The 26,988-nt window shown below is 38.2% G+C and overlaps 2 protein-coding genes across 7 annotated transcripts in view; one reads left to right on the forward strand and one right to left on the reverse strand.

Annotated features, from left to right (window-relative positions):
• Nucleotides 1-24,346, reverse strand: LOC102086349 (protein FRA10AC1). Of its 2 annotated transcripts, none has more exons than XM_065067297.1 (14): nt 24,164-24,346; nt 20,220-20,296; nt 18,896-18,988; nt 18,774-18,819; nt 18,032-18,108; nt 17,266-17,349; nt 16,828-16,912; nt 11,610-11,655; nt 7,047-7,160; nt 6,012-6,054; nt 4,409-4,533; nt 3,755-3,793; nt 2,258-2,342; nt 1-1,803 (listed from the first exon to the last, which is right to left on the reverse strand). In XM_065067297.1, exons 1-14 carry the CDS (start codon nt 24,194-24,196, stop codon nt 1,761-1,763), a joined length of 990 nt encoding a protein of 329 aa, XP_064923369.1. In that variant the 5' UTR covers nt 24,197-24,346; the 3' UTR covers nt 1-1,760. The 2 variants fall into 2 exon arrangements, with proteins under 2 accessions (XP_064923369.1, XP_064923367.1); XM_065067295.1 differs by lacking the exon at nt 24,164-24,346 and adding an exon at nt 21,798-24,031.
• Nucleotides 24,347-24,433: 87 nt separating this feature from the next.
• Nucleotides 24,434-26,988, forward strand: part of LGI1 (leucine rich glioma inactivated 1) — a 31,378-nt gene continuing 28,823 nt past the window's right edge. For 3 of the 5 annotated variants that reach the window (XM_065067293.1, XM_065067292.1, XM_065067294.1), the window contains exon 1: nt 24,434-24,685. The gene's annotated coding sequence lies outside the window, so the exon portion shown is untranslated. Of the gene's footprint in view, nt 24,686-24,729; nt 24,915-26,988 lie in introns of those variants that run through there. The other 2 variants (XM_065067291.1, XM_005506959.4) reach the window with 2 other exon arrangements.

Genomic DNA, 26,988 nt, shown 5'->3' on the forward strand with positions numbered 1-26,988 from the left:
TTGAAGGAATCCACACACACAAAAAATTAATTTATTACATCCTTATTTATAAATGGGCCAAATATTTTACGCAGACTTGGTTATGACATAAAACTGGGTGTCATGTATTATCTTCTGTTTTAAACGCAGATACTAAAGTAAGCTATTTCAAAGTTGCTTGATCATCTGATTTTATTCAAACTGTATTGTTATATTTAATATCTATACTGTACCTTTTCATAACTGTATTTTGAAGTCCCAAAGAGGAGTTAGTTATACAGAACACATCATATACACTACTTGAAGCAACAAATATAGCAACACATTTGACAAAAGCCCCTTTGGGCAAGTTGCATACATGTAAGCAGATTGCTGCAGATTGGATTTGACTCTCAATCAAGCTTGCATGATGACAGAGAATTAAGCTTTAAATCCACCTTCTTACCTAAAGAAGCCTTCACGCAAGGCTACGTTTATTTCTTGCTCAAGGACACCCTAAATATCTCCTTGTACTGTCATCTATTACGTAAGTACAAACTGTTTAAAATGTAATTATGTTAAGTAATATTTGTAAATAGAGTTCTCAACTTATTCATATGAGTTCATGTAAAATGTTAATAAATAAACTGCAACTATCTCTGCTGTTACACTTTCCACATACTTTTAATAAATACTTTTAATAAATACTTTCTATAAATATATCTACAGTGGGAAGTACTTATCAAAAATATTTTTTATACAACATTAACTTTCCTCAGACGAACACAACCATGAAAAGGACTTGTCCTTTATATTCGAAGTAATTTTCATCTGACAAAGAAAACGGCCACTGTAACTATTCATGTGCAGACCCTTTCTTTGGAAACATAAAGAAAGCTTGAAGTTGTATGGCAATTTGAAGAGGAAGACGAATGCAGTAGGTTTCTCAAGCAATATACATTCCTTACTTGTATATTTAGGATTACACTTTAAAAGAAGGATTAACATTCAATCAATGTTAAGGAGATCAGAAACCACAGATAGCATACAAGTCACATGTACATTCCCAGTAGAAAGCCACACACTTTATTTATATCAAAAATTTCACCAACCAACCAGATTTTTATAAGTAGAATTATCAGTCACATCATATTATAACCGAAACTTAAAGTCACAATGAACTAAACTTTTCTAAGGAGCAGGGGATGCATTTCACATATGGTTTACTTAATTCAAGCAAAATACAGATATGATAAAAACTGAACTTCTCCAATAGCATTTCAAAGTACTTATAGAGACTAATACCTGAATATTGAAGTCTACATGACCAATAAATTTAAGGCTATTAACTTGCATTTAATAAATTAGAAATATGAATATATTAAAGTATACGGCTTTAAACTAATAACAGTATCTTCCAAGATGCCCCTTTACAAAAATCTGACAATAACTGAACTTTGGGATAAAATAAAAAGCAGCCACCTTCCTTAATGTAATGTAAATAAACTATATTCTTGTTTGTTTACATCCCTCCTACTTTTAAGTCTGGGTGCCACATATCTTTTGCACTGAATTGAAAAAAATATTTATTTTATTTCATGAGTAGACAGCCTATTACAAGAAAAATGAAGTTGTTGCACCTGAAGCCTTCTATAAAGACAAGCCGCTGAGATGGTCCACCTGAGTGACTGCAGAAGAGGTATATTGGCACAAAGAGGTCTCTGGTCCCTAACTATAACCAGATTTCCACACTTGAATCTTGGCAATTCATGAAGAAGTTGAGCCCACGTCAATTTCAAGTTTCAGAGAAACAAGTCTTGAAAATATTCATCAAACTCCTCCTCCCTGTCAAAAAAAGAAAAAAGTCAAAGGAAGTTCTGCTTTGGATCTGTACCTAGGAGATAATCTTTGTTTAAAAAGATTCAGTAGACTTCTGATCAGAATTTGTATCCACATAAACCATTTTGGCTTATTCAGTACATTCCAATACCCTCCACATTTCCCCTTCTGTGTGACAGCAGTGAGTTGGCTGTTCAGGATTTTCTTCTAAGATAGTTAAGGGTACAGAAGGGGGTAAGACAGCAGTGGCACAGTAGTGGCTTGTCAAAGGCGTCTCCTCCAGTGTTGTGTATGTCTCCTCTTTAAAAAAAACACACTTAGGTTCACTATATGGAAGAAGATCTGACACAACATTACATGTCAGAATATCCATTGAAGGACTCCGGAAAAATCTCTGCCTTTTCAGTTTTGAATGGACACAGTACGTTTTACTGCTACAAGTTCACTAGATCAAACTAACCGTGATTTTTCATCTGCTTCTTGTAGAGGACCTTTCCAAAAGTCAGAATCAGAGGGACCATCTTGTGCATCGCTGTTATCTGAATCTGTTAAAAAATAATTAGAAGTGCTAATGAAATACATTTTAATTTTTTTTTAAGAGGGTAAAATGCTAGGAACAATGTTTAATTGTAACCAGGAGAATAAAAAGAACACGTTGCTTTGCATAAAGTAAAAAATGAGAACATTTTCTGATATTATTCAATACAGCATCAAAAAGACTCTTGGACCTCATCTGGGTGTTCCTGCTCCAGCAGGGGGATTGGACTGGATGATCTTTCAAGGTCCCTTCCAATCCCGGACATTCTGTGATTCTGTGATATCATGAACTAATATTTTGGCCAAATTTAACAACAAACATGTCAGAACACTGATCCTGACACAACAGCAGCATATCACTTTGTTCCTAAAAGTAAGGGTTTATAATCACAAGCACCAAATCACAATACAGTTTCAACTCATGGTATTAAGTGCATCAATTACTTCTACTTGAATGACAACTTTTATCAATGGTAACTTACCAGTGAACTGGTCAGAAAACATGGATTACTGCATAACTGTTTTGTGTAAGTATTCAGAAGGAGTGAAATGCAAAAAGAAAATCTGATTATCAGAAATATGCCACGACCTAAAAAACCCAATCTTCCAATAGAGCTTCCCTGACAAAACAGAGACTTAGGGCACAGTCTGAGGCATAAGTGAAGAGCTGCAGGTTTTCCTGGGAAAACACAGGTGCTGAGAACATTCCTAAGAACATGTAGCACAACAGAGCAATCAGCAGAAACGCTCAGTCCCTTCTGAACAGCCTGCAGCAAGAATGGGTGTGACCAGGAGATGGGGCTTGTTTCAGCAGAGAAGAACCTGGGGCTGGAATGAGAGACAGAGCCGGGCAGCGCCCAGGGAGCCCCGAGCGCCTCCACCTGCGACCAGCCGGCCTCTGAGGGGGCAGCTGGAAAACACTTCAGTTGAAGCCTGGGATTTATTTAAAATCTATTACTTTTTTTGAGTAGAGTACATATTAGTATCATTCCCTGAAAGGAGACGTAGTAATTATTATATTGGAAAAGTACTTTCTTTATATGGCACACATTACACAGCATAAATTTGCATAACTGGGCCCATGCAGTTATTAATAATGTACCTATTTTTGCCCTCTCTACTCTTTTCTGGAACAACCCGACCTCTCATTTTTATGATTATTTCCACTCTGTTATCTGCCCACATTTTTATTCCTTACTTAAACTTAAAAGATTCCCTTCTTAAAATTCCTTACACTTTTTCTCCAAGAATTTGTAATTTTTTGGACCCTTCATATCTCCCTGTTTTCACAGAGCATTCTTATGCTCTTATAAAATATCAAAACTGCCAGTGAATAAAACTAAGACTAATGACAAATGACCATGAAATAACACAACTTATTACAAAAACATAAAAAGCAGAAGATATTAAAATACTTTACCTTTATCCGAATTATCTGAATCTTCTGAAGAAACCTCATCTGGAAACAAACACCATTTAAAAACAATAAGCTTATTTTGGTTTTATCTGTTCTCCTAAATTGTTCACAAGGATATTTGCATCCCACTGTACTACACATAAGCACGTGCAGATGCACCCAGCACACATTAAAAGCACGCAAGCAAACACAGAAGTGAAAAGATTTTTTTTGCACGAGTTCAAAGGTCATCAGTTTGAGCTCAAATACGTTATCCAGAGATCTGTGGTGTAAAAAGGTTATCTAACATTTCCAAAAGGCTTTCAACCCCAAAGCCTTAAGGAATTAAATACTACACAACCCTTTATGGTACGCAACGCCCAATTCTTCAATGTATTCTCCTTGCAACGCATACTTTTCAAAAGGCTCTCCCTCTCTGTAAATGTAAGAAATTTATCTTTTGTTTCCCTCCAAATTTATATTTTTTGTGCATCTAGGAAATTTTACCTAAGAAATTTATTGTTTTAACTACCTGTGTTACACAGTCAAGAAAGTTACATATCTACATTTATACATAACTACATATCTATATCTATCCATATACAGCTATAGCAAAACAATGACTCCACTAACATATTTGAATATGTTAAAAATTGACAGTCTAAAATTTAAATTTACCTTTATGGGTCTTTTTTTTGGACTTCTTTTTTGCTGACCTAGATAATTTTGTCTTCTTAATTTTTGGTTCTTTAGAGTTTGGTACAGATGTGCCCCTTTTCTTGCGTGCTTTGACTTCTTTCCTCCTTTAAAAAAATGAATGTACATCTTCTGTGTTAAATGTTCTATGTACTCCTCAAGCAAGAGTAGATCATAAGTATTTAATTACACCGGACAGTTGTCTTTTTTTTTTTCCCTGAAACTTTTTACTAGGTAAACCGAAAAAGATTAAATTAGTTAAAATGAAAAGTGCTATAGAAACACTAGAGCTCTGTAGCCAAAGACAAAGGACAGGAAACGCTCAAGGTGCTAAAATGACACTGATGCAGGCAACAAAACCAGTGAATTGGCAACCAAAGATTAAAATAAAAAAATTATTAAAAAGTAATTTTATGACATGCCAATTTCCTGATATTGAAATCTTATTTTTTTCTTTTACCAAACAATTCCGTACATGTAATGAGAAAAACACAGGTTTTGAAAAATATTTTCATATTTGATAGTGACAAAACTTGAGGCAGAAGAATCTCATGTCTTAGAACCTGCTGCAGAGTAACAATCCATGTATTTTAATTTCAGCATTACTTATATAGGCTTACTGTATAAACATAGGGTTTTTCCTGCTTCTCTGCACAAAGAATTCACTAAACTTTTTCAAAATACTACTCTGCAGTTGATAAAGTGTTTGACTCTGCTTACTCTGAATTCAAGTGGTTTTACAATTTTGCTTCCAAACAGAAGCAAGACAAATCAAACTAATCTCAGTTAGGTAATTCTCCTTCTTAATATGTGCCTACACAGTGCTTTAATGAAACTGAATATGAATTACCTTTTAAAATAGGTTAATGAACTATCTTAGAACTATCTATATCCATATAGATGCACCTTTGATCTGTGTTACTTTGAAAAAGAAATCATTATTTCCTAGCTCAAAGGTTTCCCTTTCACATCCTTTTCAGGTAATTGTCCGGCTTAACTACTGAGCTGTGCAACGAAGTTTATGCCACATCAAGATTCAGAAAATCATAAAACCTGAATATCAACAGATGTGGAATTCAGTAAGATTGTAGATGATAATAATAATATTAAAACCCCAAATCTTAATGCACACATTTTATAGGTTCAAAATTCACTATTTTTCTCTCCTATTAATAAGTGATTCTTAAAGAAGAACAAATACTCAGAGTTTCAAAGCACATTCATGTGACTGACACAGAAACCCACTGTTTCTAAGAAATCAAAAGCATTCCAGTTCTTAGCAAGAGGGAAAATAAAAAACAGTGTTGTGCATAAACTTCCAGAAAATAATCACAGGGCTGAAATTAAGCAACGAAAACTTGTGTGGCAACAGGATTCTTCCAGTTTGAGGGGTTTTGTACTTTCATTAGCAAAACAATAACTCTCAACGCTGTCAAGACAGTGACTTAATAACTCCAGATCTGCATCTATTTCAATACAAACAAAGTCCTTAATCATCTAACTGAAGTCCTCCCTCTATTTGTTGTTCATCATAACTGTTACCTATCAATAACTCAGTCCCCATATTTCCAAAATATTTCATTACCGGTGATGAAAGTTTAGTTTGTAGGAACATTCTGGACATACTCCTAAAAAAGAGAACATGAAAACATTACACCCATACATATGATAAGCATAATTAACAAAACTTATTAATACATATATAAAACTAGATAGAACACTATCTTCTAATTTCAGTAGCTTTTCCTTCAAAACAAAAGTTACAGTGTCATTACAGCCAGGGTTGACAAAAATAGCACAACAAAAGTCTTCACAAAGTATTTCACTAAACCTGGAGAAGGATCACAAGTTAAGCACTGGCAACTCTTCGTCAAAAAGTATCAGTGCTTATCATGCACAGATATCCCATTTTATGGATCAAATTGTTCTACAGTTATACTGAAGACCTCTAAGTCTCTTACAGCTTTGCCAGAGAACAAGTGCTGCCACATGGAGTGTCTTGTGTACAAAAGGGAAAAGCACCATTGACTTGCTTAACACAAAATCACTGTGTAAACTGTGGTAAGTTTAATTATCTGATGAACATATCAAAATGTTCACCATATTGAGTAAGAAAATCCCACTCAAGAGACAAGACTGGAAAAGGAAGTGATTTAATTCAAGTTAGAATTTTTGGAGGAAAACATAAGTATTAAAAATAAAATTAGTTGAGCTGAAGGTGTGCAAGAAGTTGTCTGGTTCAAAGCCCTAAAATCTCCTAAGCCGCATAATTGATTAAGCAATGACAATGATGAAACCCTCCTTGTAATGCAGTGTTGTCAGTTAAAACCAGACATGCTTGTATACAAAAGAGCTTCTAATCAGTTTTTCTAATTTAACGATAGCACCAATTACACAGCATGAAGCTCTCAGACTCATCTACAATGATAATAGCCATTCTCTCTAAATCAAGACCATCATACTATCTGCAATTAACTTAACAAAATTATCTCCTGTTCAGCATTTTCCATTTGGCATGAGCTAATATAATTACTTATCAGTGGGTCTCACTTGATAAGCTTTTAAAGCACAAGATATTTGTATTCTTTTAAGTGTACATATCCTTGAAGAGCTGACTTACTCAATTTCACAAGTGCATTCTTCTTTTCACCATGTTCAACGTAACCAAAATTCACCTCCCAGCTCTTCAGGCCTTCTTTCTCATCACAGTGCTTATTTCCACAGGAAAACTGACCTTTAAAGATGTCAAAACCAGCAAACTGTGGTTCAATGATTAACAAGCACAGGTTTGGCGTTATATTCAGTTTTGCTCAGTTTTTGCTTTTTCTTTTCTATTTCAAATAAAAAAGCTCAAATAGGAAACAATGACAGATAATGACAGAGCAAGTAATCATACTTGTCTAATATTGCATCTTTACAGAAAGAACATAACTTGAAAGTATATGTTATGAAATACTAAGCCTAATACTGAACTCTGAAGAAACTGATGTCAAATTCTGTATCTTAAATGATTACTTAGCAGAGGCTGATGGATCAAGAGATGTGATTCAGACATCTATCTTCAATGACATCAAACTATTTAAAGTATCATGTATGTACAAAATTAAGAGATCCATTGTTCTTATTACCTTACTAGTCTACCTGATATACTGGACACACAATTTGTATTCTAATGACTTCCCATAAACATTCTACTTTTCTTTTAAGAAAAGGAAATCCAATTGTACGAGAAACTATATGGCAGCTTTAAAAGTTTCCCGGGGTTTATTATGCTAAGTACAACACTAATCTTACAACTATTTGCACATAACCAATGTTGTTTACACCACTGGGTTCCCAATATTGCAGCTATAAAGATACATATATTCCCTTCGCAGGAGGCTGATTTGTATGCAGAGCTGGCAGTAAGGATGTGCATTAATAGGCTCACGAGCACGACTGCTGGTGAACGATTAACCTCAGAACATTCTGCTTAAGCTGCTAACTAATGGATTGGCAGTGTCCTCAGATACTTCAGTTCTGCAATGTAAAATCACTTGCAATGCTAACATTTGAATCTAAAATAAATCCCCAGGACTCCCTTTTTAAAAAAGTTTCAAATTAATAGACATTTAATATGTTTAAGCCTATGTAAGCTATGGCTACCAGTACCCTCTGTCATCAGCAATAATTTGTATCCTCTATAAAGAAGTAAAAATCTATAAGGCAAGATTTATGCTACACAAAACTTCCTTGAACTTAACTAGACTCTGTTTACTTCACATCTTCTCAAATAAAACCCTAAAACAAACCCAGAAAAATAGGCAGAGAGTAAAGACAGATACATGAATTTTATTTATGTTTAGCTGCTCTTTACAGTATGTAAAATCGATTTTGGATATTCTACATTTTGGATGTGAAACTGGGTATGTTCACAAGAGCAAAGTTGGAACAGCATCTTCAGATTGCTAAGGCAAGCAATAAATTCTTGGGTAAGCCAGAACTTAACTGCATAAACCACCGTAGTTCTGTGCCCTTACACATTCACTTGCATTTATGATTATCTAAACATTTTATATCATGGTAAGGTTTTTTTTAGTAGACCCCTGCTCCATGCCATAGCCATGTACAGACAGCCATGCTTCTCTTACCCTCCTTCCACGCTGCAATCCCCACAACACATATTCAAATGTTTAATTGAATACAGAATTCTACTCTTTCTGAAGGCTTTTTCAGTAGGATTTATCACTCTAGTATATCTGAATGTCATAGAAGCATTAAAAACCATATTTCTGTGAAGAGATCATTATAATCCCCATCATGTATATGAAGAACCAAAATCAAAGGGAACTACAGACCAGATTATTCAGTACTTGAAAAATGATTTTTCCCACAGTTACATGTCCAAGAAAAGTAGACACAGAATCCAGGGTGCCATGTGGACAGTTACCTAATTTAATCAGCAAGAAAACTGTATGTCCAAATTCCATTTCTGTCTCAAGTTCTGTCACCTTGCTATGAGCTGCAGGGAAGTTATTGCCTTCGTGTTCAGAATTATAACTCCTATAATCTGGCTGTTAAACGTGTGCTTTTGAATACTATTAACGCCTTTTGCTTCTTGAAGAAGAGCAGAATAGGTGGAAAATACCAGTACTACAAGCTAACATACTAAGGAAATCCACTAAGTCAAAAGAGTGATTTTAATGCATTTTGTTCAGAGCTTAGATGTACCAGATAGGTACAAAGACACATGGAGCACCATCCAGGTACTGACACCCTGCCTATTTTCCACGGAGGAAGTTACACAAGAAAAACAATTAATGGAAACAGGTTGGGAAGAACATTTGTTTAAATGCATATTATATGTGCACTTATATATATATATAAATATTTTGTATATTTTATAAAATAGGCTAAGAAAGACACTTTTAAGTGAAACGTTAGCTTAATGAAATAGTGGAAAAAATGGAGTAGATCAATTAGCAGGTATTAAACCCTATTTTGGCAAATAATATGTCTGGCTGGAGTATTTTACTTATTAATTTACAAATTCAAATAAGTAGAAAACAGAAAATACACCCGCATGTCCAGCTTGCTTTCTGCATATTGCTGAAGAAGTCCTATTTCACCTCTAACAATGAACTTTCTACCAGTATTCCTACAGAAAACTTCTACCACTCTTGCCTTTGGCCTAAAATACCTTTTATTTTAAAATTTTACGCCGTATCTTACTACTCATCCTTCGAAAGTAGAGGAAAAGTACTTGGGAATGCAAGTCAAATGTATTTTTTAAATAGCTGAAAAGCTTTTCAATTTAAGGATTTATTTTAAGACCAACTACCTCATTTAAAGTAGGGTTTTTACCTTAAGATTTTAATTAAGAAAATGCCCATTTTGTAGAACCATTAATTGAAACTGGCAACATATTAAACCATTAACTGCCATTAAGGTTATATTTTAAATTTCACGAGATACAACAGCAATCTCCAGTATAACCTCCTTTCAAAACACCTATGGGAAAATATTGGAGTGGGAAAGAAAAGAAGAGGAAGAAACAATCTGGTATTTACAATCAATTGCATAATTGATACCTCTCCTTTCACTCATCCTAACTCTTCCTCTCCATGACCTCTCAAGGACAGACACCGAAAACAACCAAATATGAGTGACCCACTCCTGCGTTCCCTTCTTAGCACACCCCAAAGCACAGCACAGTGCACCAGCACTGGCTCTCGTTACCGTGGTTATTGTCACAGCTAAAAGAAGCACGTGCTCTCCGTTTTTTGATGTGAATTTATCAGACAGGTAGGTATTACTGCTCTATTACATTTAGTTAAAGCCACTTATACTACTGATTTATACTTAAAAATATCAAAAGAAAGGCATTAAAGATTCACACTTTTTAAAAATAACAGTTTGAAACTGCACTTGAAAAGTGCATCTAATACACCAGATAAGGTTGAATTCTTGCGCCCCTTAGTGGTGAAAGATTCTATTTCGCAATTCTCACGTACCAATTGTACATTTTCCATTCAGATTTCATCAAAAAGCTTAAAACATAATTCTGCACTTCCCCCCACATTTTAAACACGGAGAACCAACCATTAAAAGTGCAATACAGCTTTACCTTTTTTTCCCCATGAAGACATAAATTGTTCCTAAATTACTCATTTCTCATTTAATTTTAATTATCTTTTAAAAGCATTCAATAAAGCATATAGCTATATCAAATGTAACTATCTCTTAATGTAATCTGTGGTGCTGAATGCAACATATGACTAAACTACCTTTAGAGCTTTCATCTTTCTAGCTTAAAACCCTACCACTAATGTTCACACTTCCTTCTGTGAAATGTGATTGAATTTTTTGTTTCAAAACAAGTGTATTTCTAACTTCTTGTAATACATTATAACAAATATAGCTGTCTACAGGACTGTTCTGATGCATAGCACTGCCCCATGCAATTTTCTTACGCGTGCGTGCATGACTTCGGCAAACCGTACACACGTATGAAGATCCACCCACAGGGAGAGCGACACATTCACACCGTGTTCTTGCTCATCCAGCTACTTGAAAAAGTCCCTGTCCCTGGGCCAAGGAATGGGGACCCTGTGCAAAATCCTAGTAACACGTTGGTAAGAACTTGCACACGGAAGCAGCCAGAATAAGCTACCAATTTAGAAACAAGAATGGAAGACATGACAACCATTTCCACCAATTCCCACTGAAGTTTTCAAAATCAATTTAGCCTAAGACTGACATCACATATGGAACTTTAATTTAAAAGTTAGCATTTTGCAAAACAGCATTGGAGAAACTGTCAAAAAAATTATTTCCTGAGGAAAAGTATCAAGAGATTTCAATTAAAGGTTTCAAAGACTAATGAGGTAACATAGAATGACTGAAGAAAACCAGCTAAAAAACATGTCCATGGAATTCTACATTGTTAAATGCATTACATTGGTGTTCATTACAAATCTGACCTTGTGAAAATAAATAATATGTTCTCTTAATTTTAATACATGCAGGTGAGTGTGCACTTTAGAGCTGCGTGGCATGAAACAGAAAAGTCAGGTCAATTTATTGTCCATTATTATCTGATGAACTTACCGCTATTGTCAAATACTGTCTAACAAAATCATGTCAAAAAGCAGCAAGAAAAGCATCAAGAAGGAATGTAATACAAAATGAAAACCGGCATTACCTTTTCCCGAAATTACTTCTTTCTCATGTCGCCATCTAAATCCAAACTGTTAAGATAAGAACAGAAATTAAGTTGTGAATAGTCAACATATTCAGTAATATAAGGAATAATTTCAGTTGACTGATGTCCTGCACGTGGTTCATTCATTCAGTTGTGGTTTGTAAAATTTAATTTCTTTCTCTATTAACTAAAAATATCTTTCTGCCTCTGCTTTCCAGGATTCCAATTTACCCATGCAATTTGAATGCCAGTAGATGCTGAACGGCTTTCTAAAGGCTGCAAAACAGGCAGAAGAACAAATAGGGAAGTAGGATAGACTACTTTATTAGATACTGTAATGCAATTTTGTCTACTCTAAAAACTGAGAAGACCACTGAATACTGAAAAGTCATACTAGCACACATCACTGCACAGAAGTATCTATTGCTGTGTGTGGTCTTTAATGCTTTAATGTTGTTTTTTTTTTTTAAACATAATAACTCTTTATCTGAAGGGCAACAGTATGGAGTTCCCATGCATGAAGTGTTATGTGGTTCAAAGAACAGTGGAAAAAACAGGGAAAGAAAAGTTTTGGCTTTTAAGAATGTGCCATACTCTAACATAAATGCTCTGCACCTTAATAACAAGGCTGAAAAAACCAAGCAGAAAGACACTGGTAGCAAAATCTTTTGTTGGCACTGATATTCCCCAAGTCAATATATTACATAAAGACATCCAAGAAAACTAAAAATGTGTACACCAACAAACTATTTGCCTCTTTAATGAGCCCACTCGTTTTCAAATTGGTATTAAAACATAAACAATGTTTTCACACCTACTGGCTTCACCAGTAAAAGAAAAAATCACAGGAGAAGATCAGGTTCTGCTGTCACACTGTATCTGATGACAGCGTGCTAAGGCTGCATCAGGCTGTGCTCGGCCTACTCTACAGATCTGCAGTGTGGTCTAAAGTACCACCATACCACTCCAGTCACACAAAAACTCGTCAGTTGTAAAAACCAAGAACTGTGCTGAACCATTCAATGAAAACAGAATGTAAAACATATCTGCAAAGGTAGAATTCATGATGGAAACCAACCACTCCAAAGACTGATGGTAATTGCCTTTGCTCTTTTAAAGGACATTTCTTGTTTTACAGGGTATTTTAATTGTGAAAAGCTTGTGATGCAATTGAAAAATACTGCAAGTTTACAATTAAAAATCAACATTATTTTGGCACCAATTTTGCACATGTGTGCTGCTGGCAATAAACATTAAAAAACAATTTGACCTTATCTGCATGTTTGCTTTTTCATAGTCCATCTGTTACTTTACCAATCACCAAGCTTTCCACGCTCACTTTTGCTAGACTGAAGTAGACTTTTATACAAATTTTCCCTCACAGTCCGTACTTGACTCAATAAGAAATAAATCAGATTCTATCCTTACAGAGTATTTCTGTAATGATATCAAGAAAAAGAAGCAAAATAGAAGAAAGGAGGGAGCCAGAACTGCCTGTAGTACATCTAGGACAGAAGTTGTCCTCATCTGCACTAATTTTTGCCAATTGTTCTTCCACCAATTAGTGGAAAAAGACAGAGAGCGGCCAAGACTAAGAAGAAAAAAAACACACAAAAAGCCAATATAAATTAATTCCTCTAAGCTAAAATATCACGAACATATTAAACTATGTAGGAAAATTTAAAATTAGGGTATGCTCTCAAATAGTCCACCTGCAATATTAAGGAATGCAAAAGCATTGTCAGCAGACAGCATTTATTCTGCCTCATCTTCTTTGTTAAGTGGGTTCAACAAGATACTAAATGAGCTACTTCCACACAGTAGACCAAGAACAAGTAGAACAACTCCAAAATAGTTGTTTTATAAGAGTATCAAAAGGCTAACTTGATAAGAAATGATAGTTTTAAAAATGTGAAAGACCATTTAATATCCATAAACAATAAAATTCCCAAATTAAATATGGACTGTGTGTGTAATATGTGTGCTGCATTGGCTGCAGCAACAACTAACACATCCACAGTCACCTCTTCCAGAAAAAAAAGAAATGTATAAACTTAGACAACACTGTGGAAATAAACAGCAGATATTGTAAATGTTTTTATTTTCACAGGAAGGCCTCCGTGCTGAAAAACTATTACAAAAGTGAACATATTAATATTATCAAGTAGAAAACAAGTTGGCCTAGAAATCTGAAAAATATCTGGAAATAAAAACAGAAGAATAAAATGTATTTTTTTTAATGACCAGGTGTCAGACAGATTTCATTTCTTAGCAAACAGGAGACATTTCCAATCTATTAACCTACAAAACAAAGCACATAAGATTCTTTCTAGGAAAATAATAGAACAAAGAGAACATTTCTAGCCCAATGCGCATCAAAGCAAAACTTACATGCAGAGCACTCTCCCTTGCTGCACTGCAAAACTGACAACAGAACTAAACTATCTGACAATACAGAGGGGCATTTATCAGCCTCAGAGCTTGCAGACAAGATGCACTGAAGGTTCAAAGACAACCTTGACCTAAAAAAATTCTGATCTACGGAAAATGTAAGGAGTGACAGAAGCATCACAACCAAGAGCTGTCAGAGCACGTTCTTCCAGTGTCTCTAACCACCAAAGGGTCACCTTGGCACTTCTCATTAAAAGCAAAGGATAAGATGATATGTCCTAACTACACAAAGAAAAATGGCATCATGGGTCACAAGGTTCCATAAGCCTGCGGTGCGAGCCAGCCCGGTGAGTGCAGGTGTGCAAGCACCAGCGAAGACCCAGCCAGACCAGCCCTTCGGCAGGTGAAGCAGCTGGGGAGCAAGGAGGGCGAGTCGGTCCCCACCAGCCCGCTCTGGGTGTGAGAGCACCTCTGTACCTCTAGGGATGAGAGAATAGGAGGGTCTGCTATGGGACCAGAGGAGTCCCAGCCATCTGTGTGTGTATGTGTGTATCCATGCTTGAATGTGAGTGAAACAGCTTGAACCAGCAAGTGAAATGTGGCTGTGGCCTTGTGGTTTCTATGTTTTGGGGCTTCTTAGTGTTTTCTTTTGAGTTTCAGTCTTTGACAAGGTGTTCTGCTTAGTTTTCAGACCTCAAGAGATCCCCTCCCATGAAACTGGCCCTTATCATTATCCAGTACTTAGGAAAACAGTGTTTTTTCTCAGAAGGGAAGTTTTAAATGAGATCTGAGCTACAATCTCTAGGTAGAGGTCTTCAGAAGAATTAGCTGGCTAGAGAATTTTGGCTAGTAGCAAAACAATTACACCTGTGAAAAGTCAGATGAGTGTGTATGTGCAAGTCTCAATCTATGCCATAAGTGTGTGTATACATATATATATATAAAACATCAAAGAAAACTGATCTCCAACTTTAATTTGACACCACTTAGCAGGATAGAGAATCACAGAAGAGCCCAGGTTAGAAGGGACCTCAGATGATCATCTGGTCCAACTTTTTGTGGGAAAGGCAGCCTAGATGAGATTATTTAGCACCCTGTCCATCCACATCTTGAAAACCTCCAGTGATGGGGACTCTACCCTGTCACTGGTGAGGCTGTTCCAATGTTCTCGCTGCCAATAATTTCCTTCCTACACCAAGACGAAGCATCATCATGTAAAGCATCAACAACTATCATATGAAAGACTGGCCAGCTGAGAAGCTTGTAACCCACAGCGCACCAGCACTGCAAAGCAGAAGGTACAAGGGGCTAAAGATATTGAACTTCTAGTTTCTGGAAATGCAGAAAAAGAATCAAGGCATGAAAAATACGGAAGCACAGACTGCATTCCACTGGTGTGAATGGGAACTGATCAGCAGCCTATTTCTGACTTGCAAGAAAAAAATCTGTTTTGACATTGTTCTCTACCAAACACAGACATGGATAAACCTGTAACAGAGAAAAATATCATTTTTTCTATTTTTTGAAGAATTTCTAAGAGAGGACTCTCACAGGGTCAGAATGGATTTGAGAACAGAAAACATAACGTAATATAAGAGAACAAATTACATGATACAGCGGAGTTACGCTGACATGGCAATTAAAAAAATATAGGTAATGACTTATAAGCACACAAAGGAATTTGGAGTGACCTCCAAGTTAGGACAGCCACATTTGAAGTCTGACAGGGAAACACTGTTCACACAACACACACACAAAAAAGAAACTGGGGCAGAGCAGTTTCCCACAAAAGATAGCAAACATATGGAAACTTGGCACCATTGCGAAAGAAACAAAATCTGTAAGCATGCTCAAGGGAAAATCAGTTGGGAGGCAGGGCAGGGATTGAGGGATATGAACCAGCTATAGGAAAATAAAATTTACTGAAAAACATCAAAAAGGGAAGACATCCTCAGCATTTCACTTTTTGTTAATTTTTGATTTTTTCTGTACAATTTTTCTTTAGAAGGCTGTCATTTTTTTCTGCCTAATATTAGAATTTCAGCCCAGTCTTCGCAAATATTTACCAGTGAATGTTATTTTCAATATTATAAATAGTCTCAAGAACTTTATATAGGCACTGTTTGCATGGCTGGATTACTATGTGCTAACAACACTAAGATGCATCTGAGTTCAGGAACACTCTTTGCAAAATCACAACAGAAATTCACATATTCTTTTTGACTAAGAGGTCAGTTAGTCAAAAACGTGAAAAGTACAAAGGCTATTCCAGTTAAGAAGAAAAACTGGTGCTGGAATTGGACTGTTTCTCTTAAGAAAGTCTACTTATTTACAAGGGACATATAAATCCTGTTTCCATAAACAGAAAAGAACAACCAGCAAAAGACACTGCTTTACAACACACATTTCCAAAATTGTTTCTGCCAGCATTCAAGTACAAAACTCTCTTTTTAGACTCTTTTTTTTTAACAGTAACATTCCCAGGGTTTTTTTTAGGCTTTATCTAGTGCCTCTCGCCAGGCAAACCTCTCCAGCCTCTTCTCCTTAACCTCTCTGCGTTTTCTGCCTTTTTACACACACTGTACCTCTTATTAAAACACCACTTGACAGAAACGCTCCTGTTCCCACAGAAGCACATTTTTGGGGCAGTGACAATGCTTGGATTCAAACTGCTACTGCTTATTAAATAACTTGACAACTTCTCATAACTCTCTTTCTAGGGAAAGGGGTACTAACTTTCTGGTTTCACAACATATCCACAATCATAAGGTAATTTTACAAAAGGACATACATTAAAACCAAGACGATTTACAATAATGAAATGTACCTTGTTCTCTTTGTATCTACTGAGATCTGCTATACAGTATTCTTTGAACAATTTATCGTAATACTTCTTTGCAAGCCTCTTCTCCCTATAACACAAGGTATTATTTTTTTATTAAATACCAAACATGATACAATTCATTTTACATTATAATGACATTAGCAAGACAAAGACATTGTTTCATCTGAAGAACACAAGTTGCAGGGCTAGAATGCAACAGAAACACATTCATTGAGCTAAGGCCTAATTTTCACAAAACTGGAAAAATACACCTAATATATATCTACAGTATAAATTAAACTACAGGTCTTTCATTTTTAAATACATTAAAGAACAAAGAATGATCACTAGGTACGCACAGAAATTCTTAATTAGTAGGGGACAGCACAAATTTAGTACAAATGATCTCAAAATAACACGTTCTGTAACAGTTCCAGGTACCAATTCATGTCTGCTTCATCATCTTCATTCCACAGGAATCTATGGTTTTCTCTAATAACATCAAGATCCGTCTTGTCGTTTTCTCTATAAAAGGACATGTTTTTTTTAGTACAATGTAATATTAAAATGAAAAGTCAGTCAAATAATAATTTGGTAAACATCAGTATGTCACAGTTGTGATCTCCACGTCACTACATAGAGGAATATATTGCTATGGAATAAAACTATCAAAAATGCTTCCCTGGCATGCCTTTTCCCAAATGAAAAATTCACAGTGGAAACACCAGAAACAGAAACATTCACTGAAACAGTGCATGACTTGATCCTGTCTGAAAATACTTTTAATACAAAACAGTAATGTTAGACCGCATATAGATAGCTCTAAAGAAGGTTATCATTATTCTGGACAATGGCTAGAAATTCTGCACATTTCAGAAGTATTTCAGGTTTTTATTTTGAAGGTACTGCTAGATATCTCCCAACGTACTCTCAATTAATGCTCACCTGTCATCTTTTATTTTACATAACAAAACAAGAATAATTCAGCTTATGGTAAGTTCTTATGTAAAAAAAAATGGTGCAACATGAAACAAGGCAACTCTGTGGTTTGGACATTTAAAATGACTGTAGCTGCTATTTGTGACCAAAGGAATTAGTAATTTGATACGCAGCCACATCCCCCGCCAAGCAGTAATATATATTTAACAGCTTTACATAACAGAGTAGCTTTGCAGGTAAGAGGGGAAAGATTGCTCACGGTTCTTACCCAGAACGTCGGAAATCCTCCATTTTGCCACCATAGTATAAAATGTAGTCATTCACCAATTTTTTATGTCTTTGATACTGAATAAAACAATTAAGGATTTTTTCAGAAATTATCTTCATTTCTTTTACCGTAGTTTGAAACTAAAAAAACACTAAAAACTTTTTATATACTTAACAGAAAGAAGTTTTCAAAAAAAGAAAGGAATTTATTAGTAATTTTTACTTAATAACCTCTCATAAAAGCTATTTTCCAAATACAGGAATTCAAGGCAACTGAAGGCAAAACTGAACATGATCTTAAAGAATCGTACATTAGAGAACCTGCAGAAGATATTACTAGAGATAAGGTTGTTTTGAATAGACTTTTGAATTAACTAATGCATTCTTAAATTTCCAGCACAGATGCTTTTCTACAGATAATAGCAGCCTTATATAGAATTAAGTTCTGCATGAACTCTACTGAAAGAGCAAAGTGTCTCTGTGCCAGTCTAAACAAAATTCACTGTATAATTTTGTCTCAAACAGGACAAATGAGCATACAGGAAGAATCTGGAAATGCCTCTGCTGAGTAGAGGCACTCTCAGAGACATCTCGGCAACAAAAAGAAGCTACTTTGAAGAATGACTCAGTATCCGACACTGCACTGTCAACTGCTGTGATAACTGAGAAATCTCAGTGTTTCACCATAATGGATAACCTGTGCTCCATCTTCAAACTTGAAGAAAAACGAAACAGAAGGATACGGCATCCATCGATATCAAGTGAAATCTTCTTTTTCTTGCTTCTTCCCTGTTAATAATGAAAATGTTTGAGTGAAAGCTATCTTTACATTAAGTGAAAAACTTCTCACAAAAGCTAAAGATACCTATCCCATTCTTCAGCTGCGAATCGTCTGTGAACCACACTGCCTTGTTTTGCTTTTTGAAACGGCTTTCTGAGAAGGTCATCTTCCTTTACACTAAAAGCAGGGGAGAAAAAGGAAGAAAAGTTGTCAAGAACTTTTCATGAAATAAAATCTCCATATCCCAAACTTTGCATTAACTTGAACAATAAAAACTGTTACATTGCTGGTTTCTCCATGACCGAACCAAAACTTCAGTGAACCCACACAGGAGCCCTCCTGGGGCTGGCGGTCGTGTGCCAGAACCAGGGTAATGATGATATTTATGAAAGGCTCCTCACGGTTAATTAATATTGCACCTAGAAAGTGGAACAGTATAATGTGTAATAGCTTTATGAAGAAGATGAAAACTGAACAAAACCAGCCACTGTTTTAATGAAGAACAGCTATATTTATAAAATAAATTGAACAGCACAATCCCTGCTATTATTCCAGTGATTAATACATGAATTTTTTCCAAGAATGTAGGCAGACACTACAAAACCCACTCTTTCAAATTTACTACAAAGAAAAATATGCAAGAGTCCTAGGAAAGTTTCCAGAAAACCTTTTTAAATAAAGTCCATTAGCAGAGCAGCAGAGAGACAGGAAAATGTAAGAAAAATACATAATAATGTAGGTAAAATGTTCAGTATGGTGCAGAAAGTGTTGAAGGACTATGGTGCCTAAGCAAAATAAATACATAAATAAATAAAAATCTTAATAATTTAATGAGATCAGACTACAAAATTCAAGGTCAGTAGCTGTGTGAACCACTGAAAGAACTGGCGAAGAAGATTTTAAATAAGAGATGTACAGTAACATTTCAAGGATCGTGTACAACACAATTCACCAATTCCCAGGTCTCTTCACAAATTAAATAATAAAAAAGAAGCACCAGTTCTTCACTTCCTCTAAGCAGCTCTTTTATACCTACAAAGCCTGCTGCCACTTGGCCTTTTCTGCCTTGCTCTCTTAGCTGTTCCACATATCCTGATGGATCACAGTGAACAGTGCAGCCAAACCCCAGCAGTTCATACTAATACTCAGAAAAATGAAACACTCTGCTCCGAGAACTGAGGGGCATATAGACACCAGATGGACATGGCAGAACGGATCTGAATCAGCTGTCCCTGGGAGACGATATGCTTTGGCAAGCTTGACACAACATGATGCAAGAATCAAAGAAACTGATTTTTCAAAACCCTTTTCAACACCAGACTTTACACATCACAGCATAGTCTTCTATACACAGTAATAGGCCATTTGCACAAAATACATAATGCAAAGTGTTAATTCCGTTTGTTACCTTTTAGTCTTTTGCACGGACTTCTCTCCACTCTCCTCATCACTAAAATCAGAATCATAGTCTCCATGGCCACGTGCCTGAAAATAACAGACAACACAGTCAATACAGCTGCAAATGTGACATGGACACAGAGTAACTAGAAATCAGTGCTGTGCATCAGGCAGAAATGAAAGAGAGAAAGACCACAAGCAAGCAAATGCAAATTCTCATGTATGTCTAAATCAAACCAAAATCAACAGACAATGCAGAGTATATTCCAAGTAACACAAGGCAAAGACAGACATCATCAGTCTGTCAAAAGATTACTTTATAAATAATTGATATGCAGATGTACCCATATTTAATCTTCACATAGATGCAGATAACTAGAAGTATGATAAACATCTCTGGTCTTTACTTCCAATCAATCTCCCTTATATATAAAAAGGTGTTTTTTTCCCAGAAGCTACTCTTTCAGGGGGCCTGGAGGACAGAAACTCATGTGCCCACATTATAAACAAACGAAAATGAGAACCCAAGTTTTTTGGGCTGCGGTACAGCATTTTAGATCATTAGATTTTACACTGGGGTAGTTGGAAAACTGACTGAAATTAAAATATAAAAGAGCAACATGCCTGCAAAAATGTACTATCTAATCACTACAATGTTCCTACCATTAAATTAAACGCTTTTCTCCACACACTTTGGGACTACAATATCAAATTAATGCATATAAGAAAACCAAAATATCCCATTTCTTAATGGCATCAAACAATGAAGCACTGACTGATGCCCAGATGTATCACCTCAATTTTTCAAGGCACAGTTACATGTCCAAGTCTTTCACCAGAAGCAATGGCTTAAGTAGATCCCATGTCCTTCCTCACGCCTACTATGGTACCTTCCTTCCAGTTGCCCAGTTACAGCTGTGAAACTACACATGAACCTGATCAAACAACTCACCCAAGTTACAAAGGATCCTACGCCAAAAAAGATTATTTTAACCTAGGTAAGTTTACCGACAGTCCATCCAGAGTCCCCCAGCCAGCTACACCAGTGAGCTGGAGGGGCAGCACAGAAAGAGAACAATCAGAGCTGGGCACTGCACAAACCAGCACCCACACCCAAAAAACATTTACACAACTGGAACATTTACACAACTGAGGTAAAAAGAAGAGGGATGGTTATTGCACATCTGCACAGGGAAAGGTTCAACACATACTTCCTAAGGATCCTGGCAATTCAGATTGTCAATGAGAAAGGAAACTGGGTTAGAAAATCAGTGTATTTGATTCAGAATTCCTGATTCCTACATTACCTATAATCATATTCCTCCTAAGATAAAAACCTAAGGAAAACAAAATCTGCAAAAAAGATGTATCTCTTCAGGATGATTTTGATGAGGTGCCTTCTCTGGATGCAAACACCTCCCAGAAATGCCATGCTGGACAGCCAACCATACTGATATCAACATACTGATATCAACAACTGGTCTGTATCATGCAGAGTATGTAAAGCACTATCTTCTCACACTGACAGTGAAGGATTCATTTTTAAGATTTTTTAAAAACTATTTTTATTAATAATGATGAAATGTACCTTTTTTCCTTGCTTTGATACTATAATGTGCTTCTGCTCTGGAACTCCTTCTGAAGAAGACATAGCTCTTATATATGTGTATATTTGAACAAAAGCAAATCGAACTTTCTGATTTGCCTTTATGTTTTCTATTTCCCAGGAGACAAAACATTATTAGTTACCCAAAGAAAAGTGCAGCAGAGCAGATGTCTGCACATCTGGTGAAAGTGGGCCGCATGCACTACTAAAACAGCAGCAATGGCGCAACGTCCTCCCAGGTCTCATGATAATCCACGGTGCAGGTCTCCCAGCTGAGGTGGTTCTAACAGCAAGCCTGTCACTACTCTTATGAATGAAGCTTATGTGGTCTTTAAAAAAGACTGAATACCTTATGAGTGTACATCAAATACATTTATACTTGGCCTCTAAATTTTAAAAATATCATGGTAATCCAGGAATGTTTTAAACAGCAAAAGTAATACTTCCCAGATGAACACTGAGAGCTTCCTTCATACTCAAAAGGGGAGAAAGTCCAAGCCAACACAATGTGCATGAAAGTCAACATGAGACAGATGAAGTATAAAAACAGGCAAGAAGAGAAAAGTTTGAATAAAAGGAGATTTTCCCAAAGCAGTTGCCCTTGGATGATGGGCCCCAGGAAAGAAGTAGATGTACTCAGTAATCAGCTCCCAACTAATTCTGGGAATGACTCAAATGAAAAAACAAGAAAAGATGCAAGAAAAGCTGCTCCAACAGAGTCATACTGCAGGGCAGTCAGAAGCCGATGAGTGCCTTTTGGAAAGCTACGTCAAACAATAATCCCATATAAGGAAAACGTATTTAGTATTTAACTACAGTAAAACAGGGGCAAGTGCCCAAGCTAGTAGATTTTAGAAGAGGCATGAGGAGACACAGACATGCAAAATTGTCAAGAAAATTTAAAATAACTACTTTCACTATTTGATAAAACCTTTAATATAATCTTCACTTTGATGGCATTTGTCAGAAAATCAGAATGCTTTTAGTAAACTAGTACGTTAACTGCCAAATATTTTATCAAACCATGAACGTGAAAGCTACATAACTCAAATGCTACAGTGTGTTTTGTTTGTTTCACCAACTTCAAACGCTTTTTACCCAAACAACAAAACAAAGTGAAGCCACAAAACTAAAACAAGTAACAATATGCTTTGGGATACATCTAAATCACTGACATTTAAGTAATCCAAACATCTTGAATTAATAGCAAAGCAACTGGAGACAAAACCAAGCCCACTAACTTAGCGCTCCTAAAAAATGGGAACTTGAAATCACAGTAAATGTACAAACACTGTAGGCAACTGAGGACAGACAGAGGAGATGTCAACTGTTGATGTCAGGACACCATGGACTCTCCAGCTCCACACTGACAGGAGGTATTTGCATCCAGAAAAGGCACATCCTTTAACCCTCTCCACTGGGCACTCTAGTGAAATGGACACATCATAGTTCATGTTGACTCCTGTTCACAACATGCAGCTGAACAGAAAAAAGGCAGTTAAAGCAATGGCAAAACAAACCTACACACAAAACCCCAGCTTGTGCCTCCTGGCCTCAGCCCTGATCTTGCTGCTCCCCTCACAAGAGTCACTCCCATCCTTCCCTTGATCTGCCCAGCACACAGGCCTGTGCTCATGTTTGCTCACAGCCTGGATGTGGCCCAGAACAGACACAAGGGCTCAATTTGGTACAAACAAACTACTCTGGGAGGGGCTGAAAGGAGCATGGGGATCTGGAACGGGATCCTGGAACTGTCCTGGCTGGATAAAGGGTGCCACACGGAGAGTCAGAATGTGTCACTGATGTCGTCTTGAAGGCTTTGTAACCTCACTTGGTGGAAAAACCTGAGAGCATGTACAAATAGCTTCAAACCTGTCCTTCCTTGTAAAACCAGCTACAAGGGATGGTTGCATATACTGCACAGCGCACACCTCTAACAAAGAGAAAGGATATCCACAAGATACTGCCCTTTATTAAAGCTCTAAAACGATGAAAGGAGAAGTACGAGTAGAAGGGAGGTAACAGCAGACCACGGGAGTGAAGACTAGAGCTTTGTGGGGCTCCATGAAGAAAAAATCACACGGAAAACCGGCCCGTGAGGGTCCCACACGGCCTCCGAAGCCCTTCTCACGCCCCACAAGCCGCGCAGCCCTACCCCGGCCTGCTGCGCGGCCCAACAGCCCGTCCCGCCGCCCCTGGAGCGGCCCTCGGGCGGCCTGGCCCCTTCTCCGCACCGGCACGGCCTGGCCGCGATAGAGGCCGCGGCCTCTGCCGAGGCCTGTCCACCGAGCCACCGCCCGCCTCTGCCGGGCCCTCTCCTTCCGTCCCTCCCCCCGGGCCCCACTCACGGCCGCGGAGAGGCGCAGCTGGCTGGGCACCATGGCGGCGCGGCCCGCCCGGTGGGGGCAGCTGGCTGGGGAAACGGGCGAGGGTCGCCTCGGCCGCCCGGTCCCGTTCACCGGCCGCGGCGCTGCTCTGGCGGCCGCTCCCGCCCGCCCCTCCCGGAAACCGGGGCCAGAGGCGGAGCGGGGCTGCGCCGGGGCTGCCTCCCTCTCTCCCGCCGCCGCCGGCGGGCGGCGCGGCGCAGGGCAGCGGGGCGCGGGCAGCCCGCGGGGCGCCGGCGGGCGGGGGAGGGCGAGCAGCAGCGGAGGGGAGGGGAAAGCGGCTCATCATGTTTAGGGGCGAGGGGAGTCCCTCTGCCCGGGAACCCGGTGTGCGGCCCCGGCTGCGGCGGTCTCCGCCTCTGGGAAGGTAGGACTCGGCCGCAGCGGCTCCCAGAGAAGCCTTAGCGAGCCCCTTCGCCTCCCCGCCCCGCTTCGCCCCGCGCCACCGCCGGCGCTTTCGGGCAGGAGCGGAGGGGGGCTGAGGAGGTACGGAACTGCGGGGCCCGGCAGAAAAGGTCCCTCGGGAGGGGTCGGGGAGGCGGGGCCGCTCTTGAGGGGGCCCGGAGGGAGGAAGGGCCCCGGGCGGGGGTGCTCGGCGGGTAGGAGCCGCCAGGCGTCCCCGGGGCTGGGCTCCGGGCAGGAGGCGTGTGCGGTGCCCTCGCCGCGGCACAGACCTTGTTCACAGCCGCATTAGCGCCCTGGCAGCCTCGGCAAGGTAAATGTAACCTTGATTTCCACATGTTTTGGCCGTTTCTCTTCTTTTCAACCGCATCTCGCAGTTAGAAGAAGGAAAGGCAGTATGTGACCGGTTTGTGAGGATCAACGGCAGCTGGGTTTAGAGTTTGAGAGCCTGTGGGTTGCATCAGGGAAAGGAGCTTTATAAACAAAACCTGTTTTCTCATGAGCAAGCTGGGAAATACCCCTCTTCAGCATTAAGTCATCAGATACAGCAAGTAGCAGTCAAGGAGTTGATATCAAACATTAGGGTGTACAATACCTGAACCAGCATTTTGACTGCAGAGCTCTGAAATGCTTTAATCCATCACAGATACTTTATTCTGGACCATATCAGAGTTTCCAGTCATATTATTGATTCCTGGAATCTTAAACCACAGAGACAGTTAATACAGGGAAATTTTCAAAATTGAAATACTACTACTGTCACTGTAATATAGAAGTTGTAAAATACAAGTTGTAGGTAGTTGCTATTATGCAGTAAGGCAATCACACACCATAGTTGAGAGTGTACCTCCTTACCCTGGCTACTGAATCTCAGTTTAAAAGCAAAAGTATTTTTTCTCCTGACCTAGTATTTGTGTCTCTCATGTTATTATCGCCCTGAAGGGATGTAAAGGCGATGCTGAAGCGTTCTGTGGAAAGGAACTGAGTGGCAATATGCTTATTTGAGCGTGTGCAGTATTCTGCTGAAGTCCTACTGAATGTGGCCCACTTCCTCTAAAGGGCAGAGACTCTGTTGCAAAAATGGAATTATCCTAATTAATTATTTAAATATCTCAAAATAAATAATGTATACCCACAAAGCTGTAATAGCAGGCATCTTTTTGTTGTTCCTCTCTTATGGAAATGGCAGACTGCTTTAGTGTGAATGAATTCTGACATGATTCTGGAAACTGGGCCAACGTATCATTGATTATGCACTTTGAAGAAAAGTGGGAAAGGTAGAGGGAAGACTGACAATTCTTGACTCTCTTGGCATTGTGATGTGGCCACAAAAGTCTGCATATAGAGGAAATAAACTTTCTGGGACAGGAAGGTTCTGCAGTGAGTCCAGCTATAGCAACTGTTGTAGATGCTGAAGTTATTTTATAAACAGCTTTTCTAAGAATAGCAGGCAGTTAATTTCATTTTACTATGTTATGCTTTTCTGATGTCTGACTGTGTTTCTTTTAAATATCACCCGACTGCTTTTTATATGTGGGCTGCAGTAAGCTGCAGCTGGGGAAGAGGATCAGAAATGGCTCCCTAAATAAATTGGGAGTTAGAAATGGAACTGTCCTTAGCTCTTGGTATATGTGTTATAGTTTGATCCTATGGGAGTATCTCCATAGTTTAAATCTAGCATCTATGTGCTTTGACACCAAAAAGGACACTTCTCTCATCTGAATCCCACAGAACTGAAAAGATATGGGGGAAAAAATAGAAGAGATGGGTGTAACTCTTTGCAGGGTGGGATGTGCTATGATTTGAACTGGATTTCAATGATTGTGCAACCAAACCTTAAAAGCACAGTTTTCCATTACGGTACATCAATCAGTGGGGTAGCTGCTGCTGGAGAGAGCATTTCTCTTCTTCAACTGGCACTAGTGTTTATCTGACCACTTCTGCTGAACTGCAGTATTTAATTTTCTGCCAGTCTAGCTCCTCTGACTATCCTGCTGTGGTGTCTGATGAGTAACAGGGGTGTTGCAAAAAAAAGGTTAAGGACGGAGGGACATGAGGGAAGGGGGAGGTGAGACTCAAGGGTGGCCCTTTCAGCAGCAGCTCTCTGTTAGATCAACTTAGCATTAATGTGAAACTGTACTCACATTACAGCAGCCCTGAACTTCATGGCCCACAGAAGAGACAACATCACTGTAGTTCCTACTTTACTCTTGCTCTAAATCTAGAAATGGGTTACATATGAGACCTCATGTATCCTGAGGCCTTAGGTCAGACATGGCTTTAAAACTTTGAAGAAGTAAATGTTTTCTGAGTTTTCAAATCATCAACATATTCTTTACTCAACTTTAACCAGTTTTCTGATGACTCAGTGTAACAATTCCGTAGAA

This window comes from Columba livia, chromosome 6 (assembly GCF_036013475.1).
Source record: "Columba livia isolate bColLiv1 breed racing homer chromosome 6, bColLiv1.pat.W.v2, whole genome shotgun sequence".
Taxonomy (NCBI): domain Eukaryota; kingdom Metazoa; phylum Chordata; class Aves; order Columbiformes; family Columbidae; genus Columba; species Columba livia.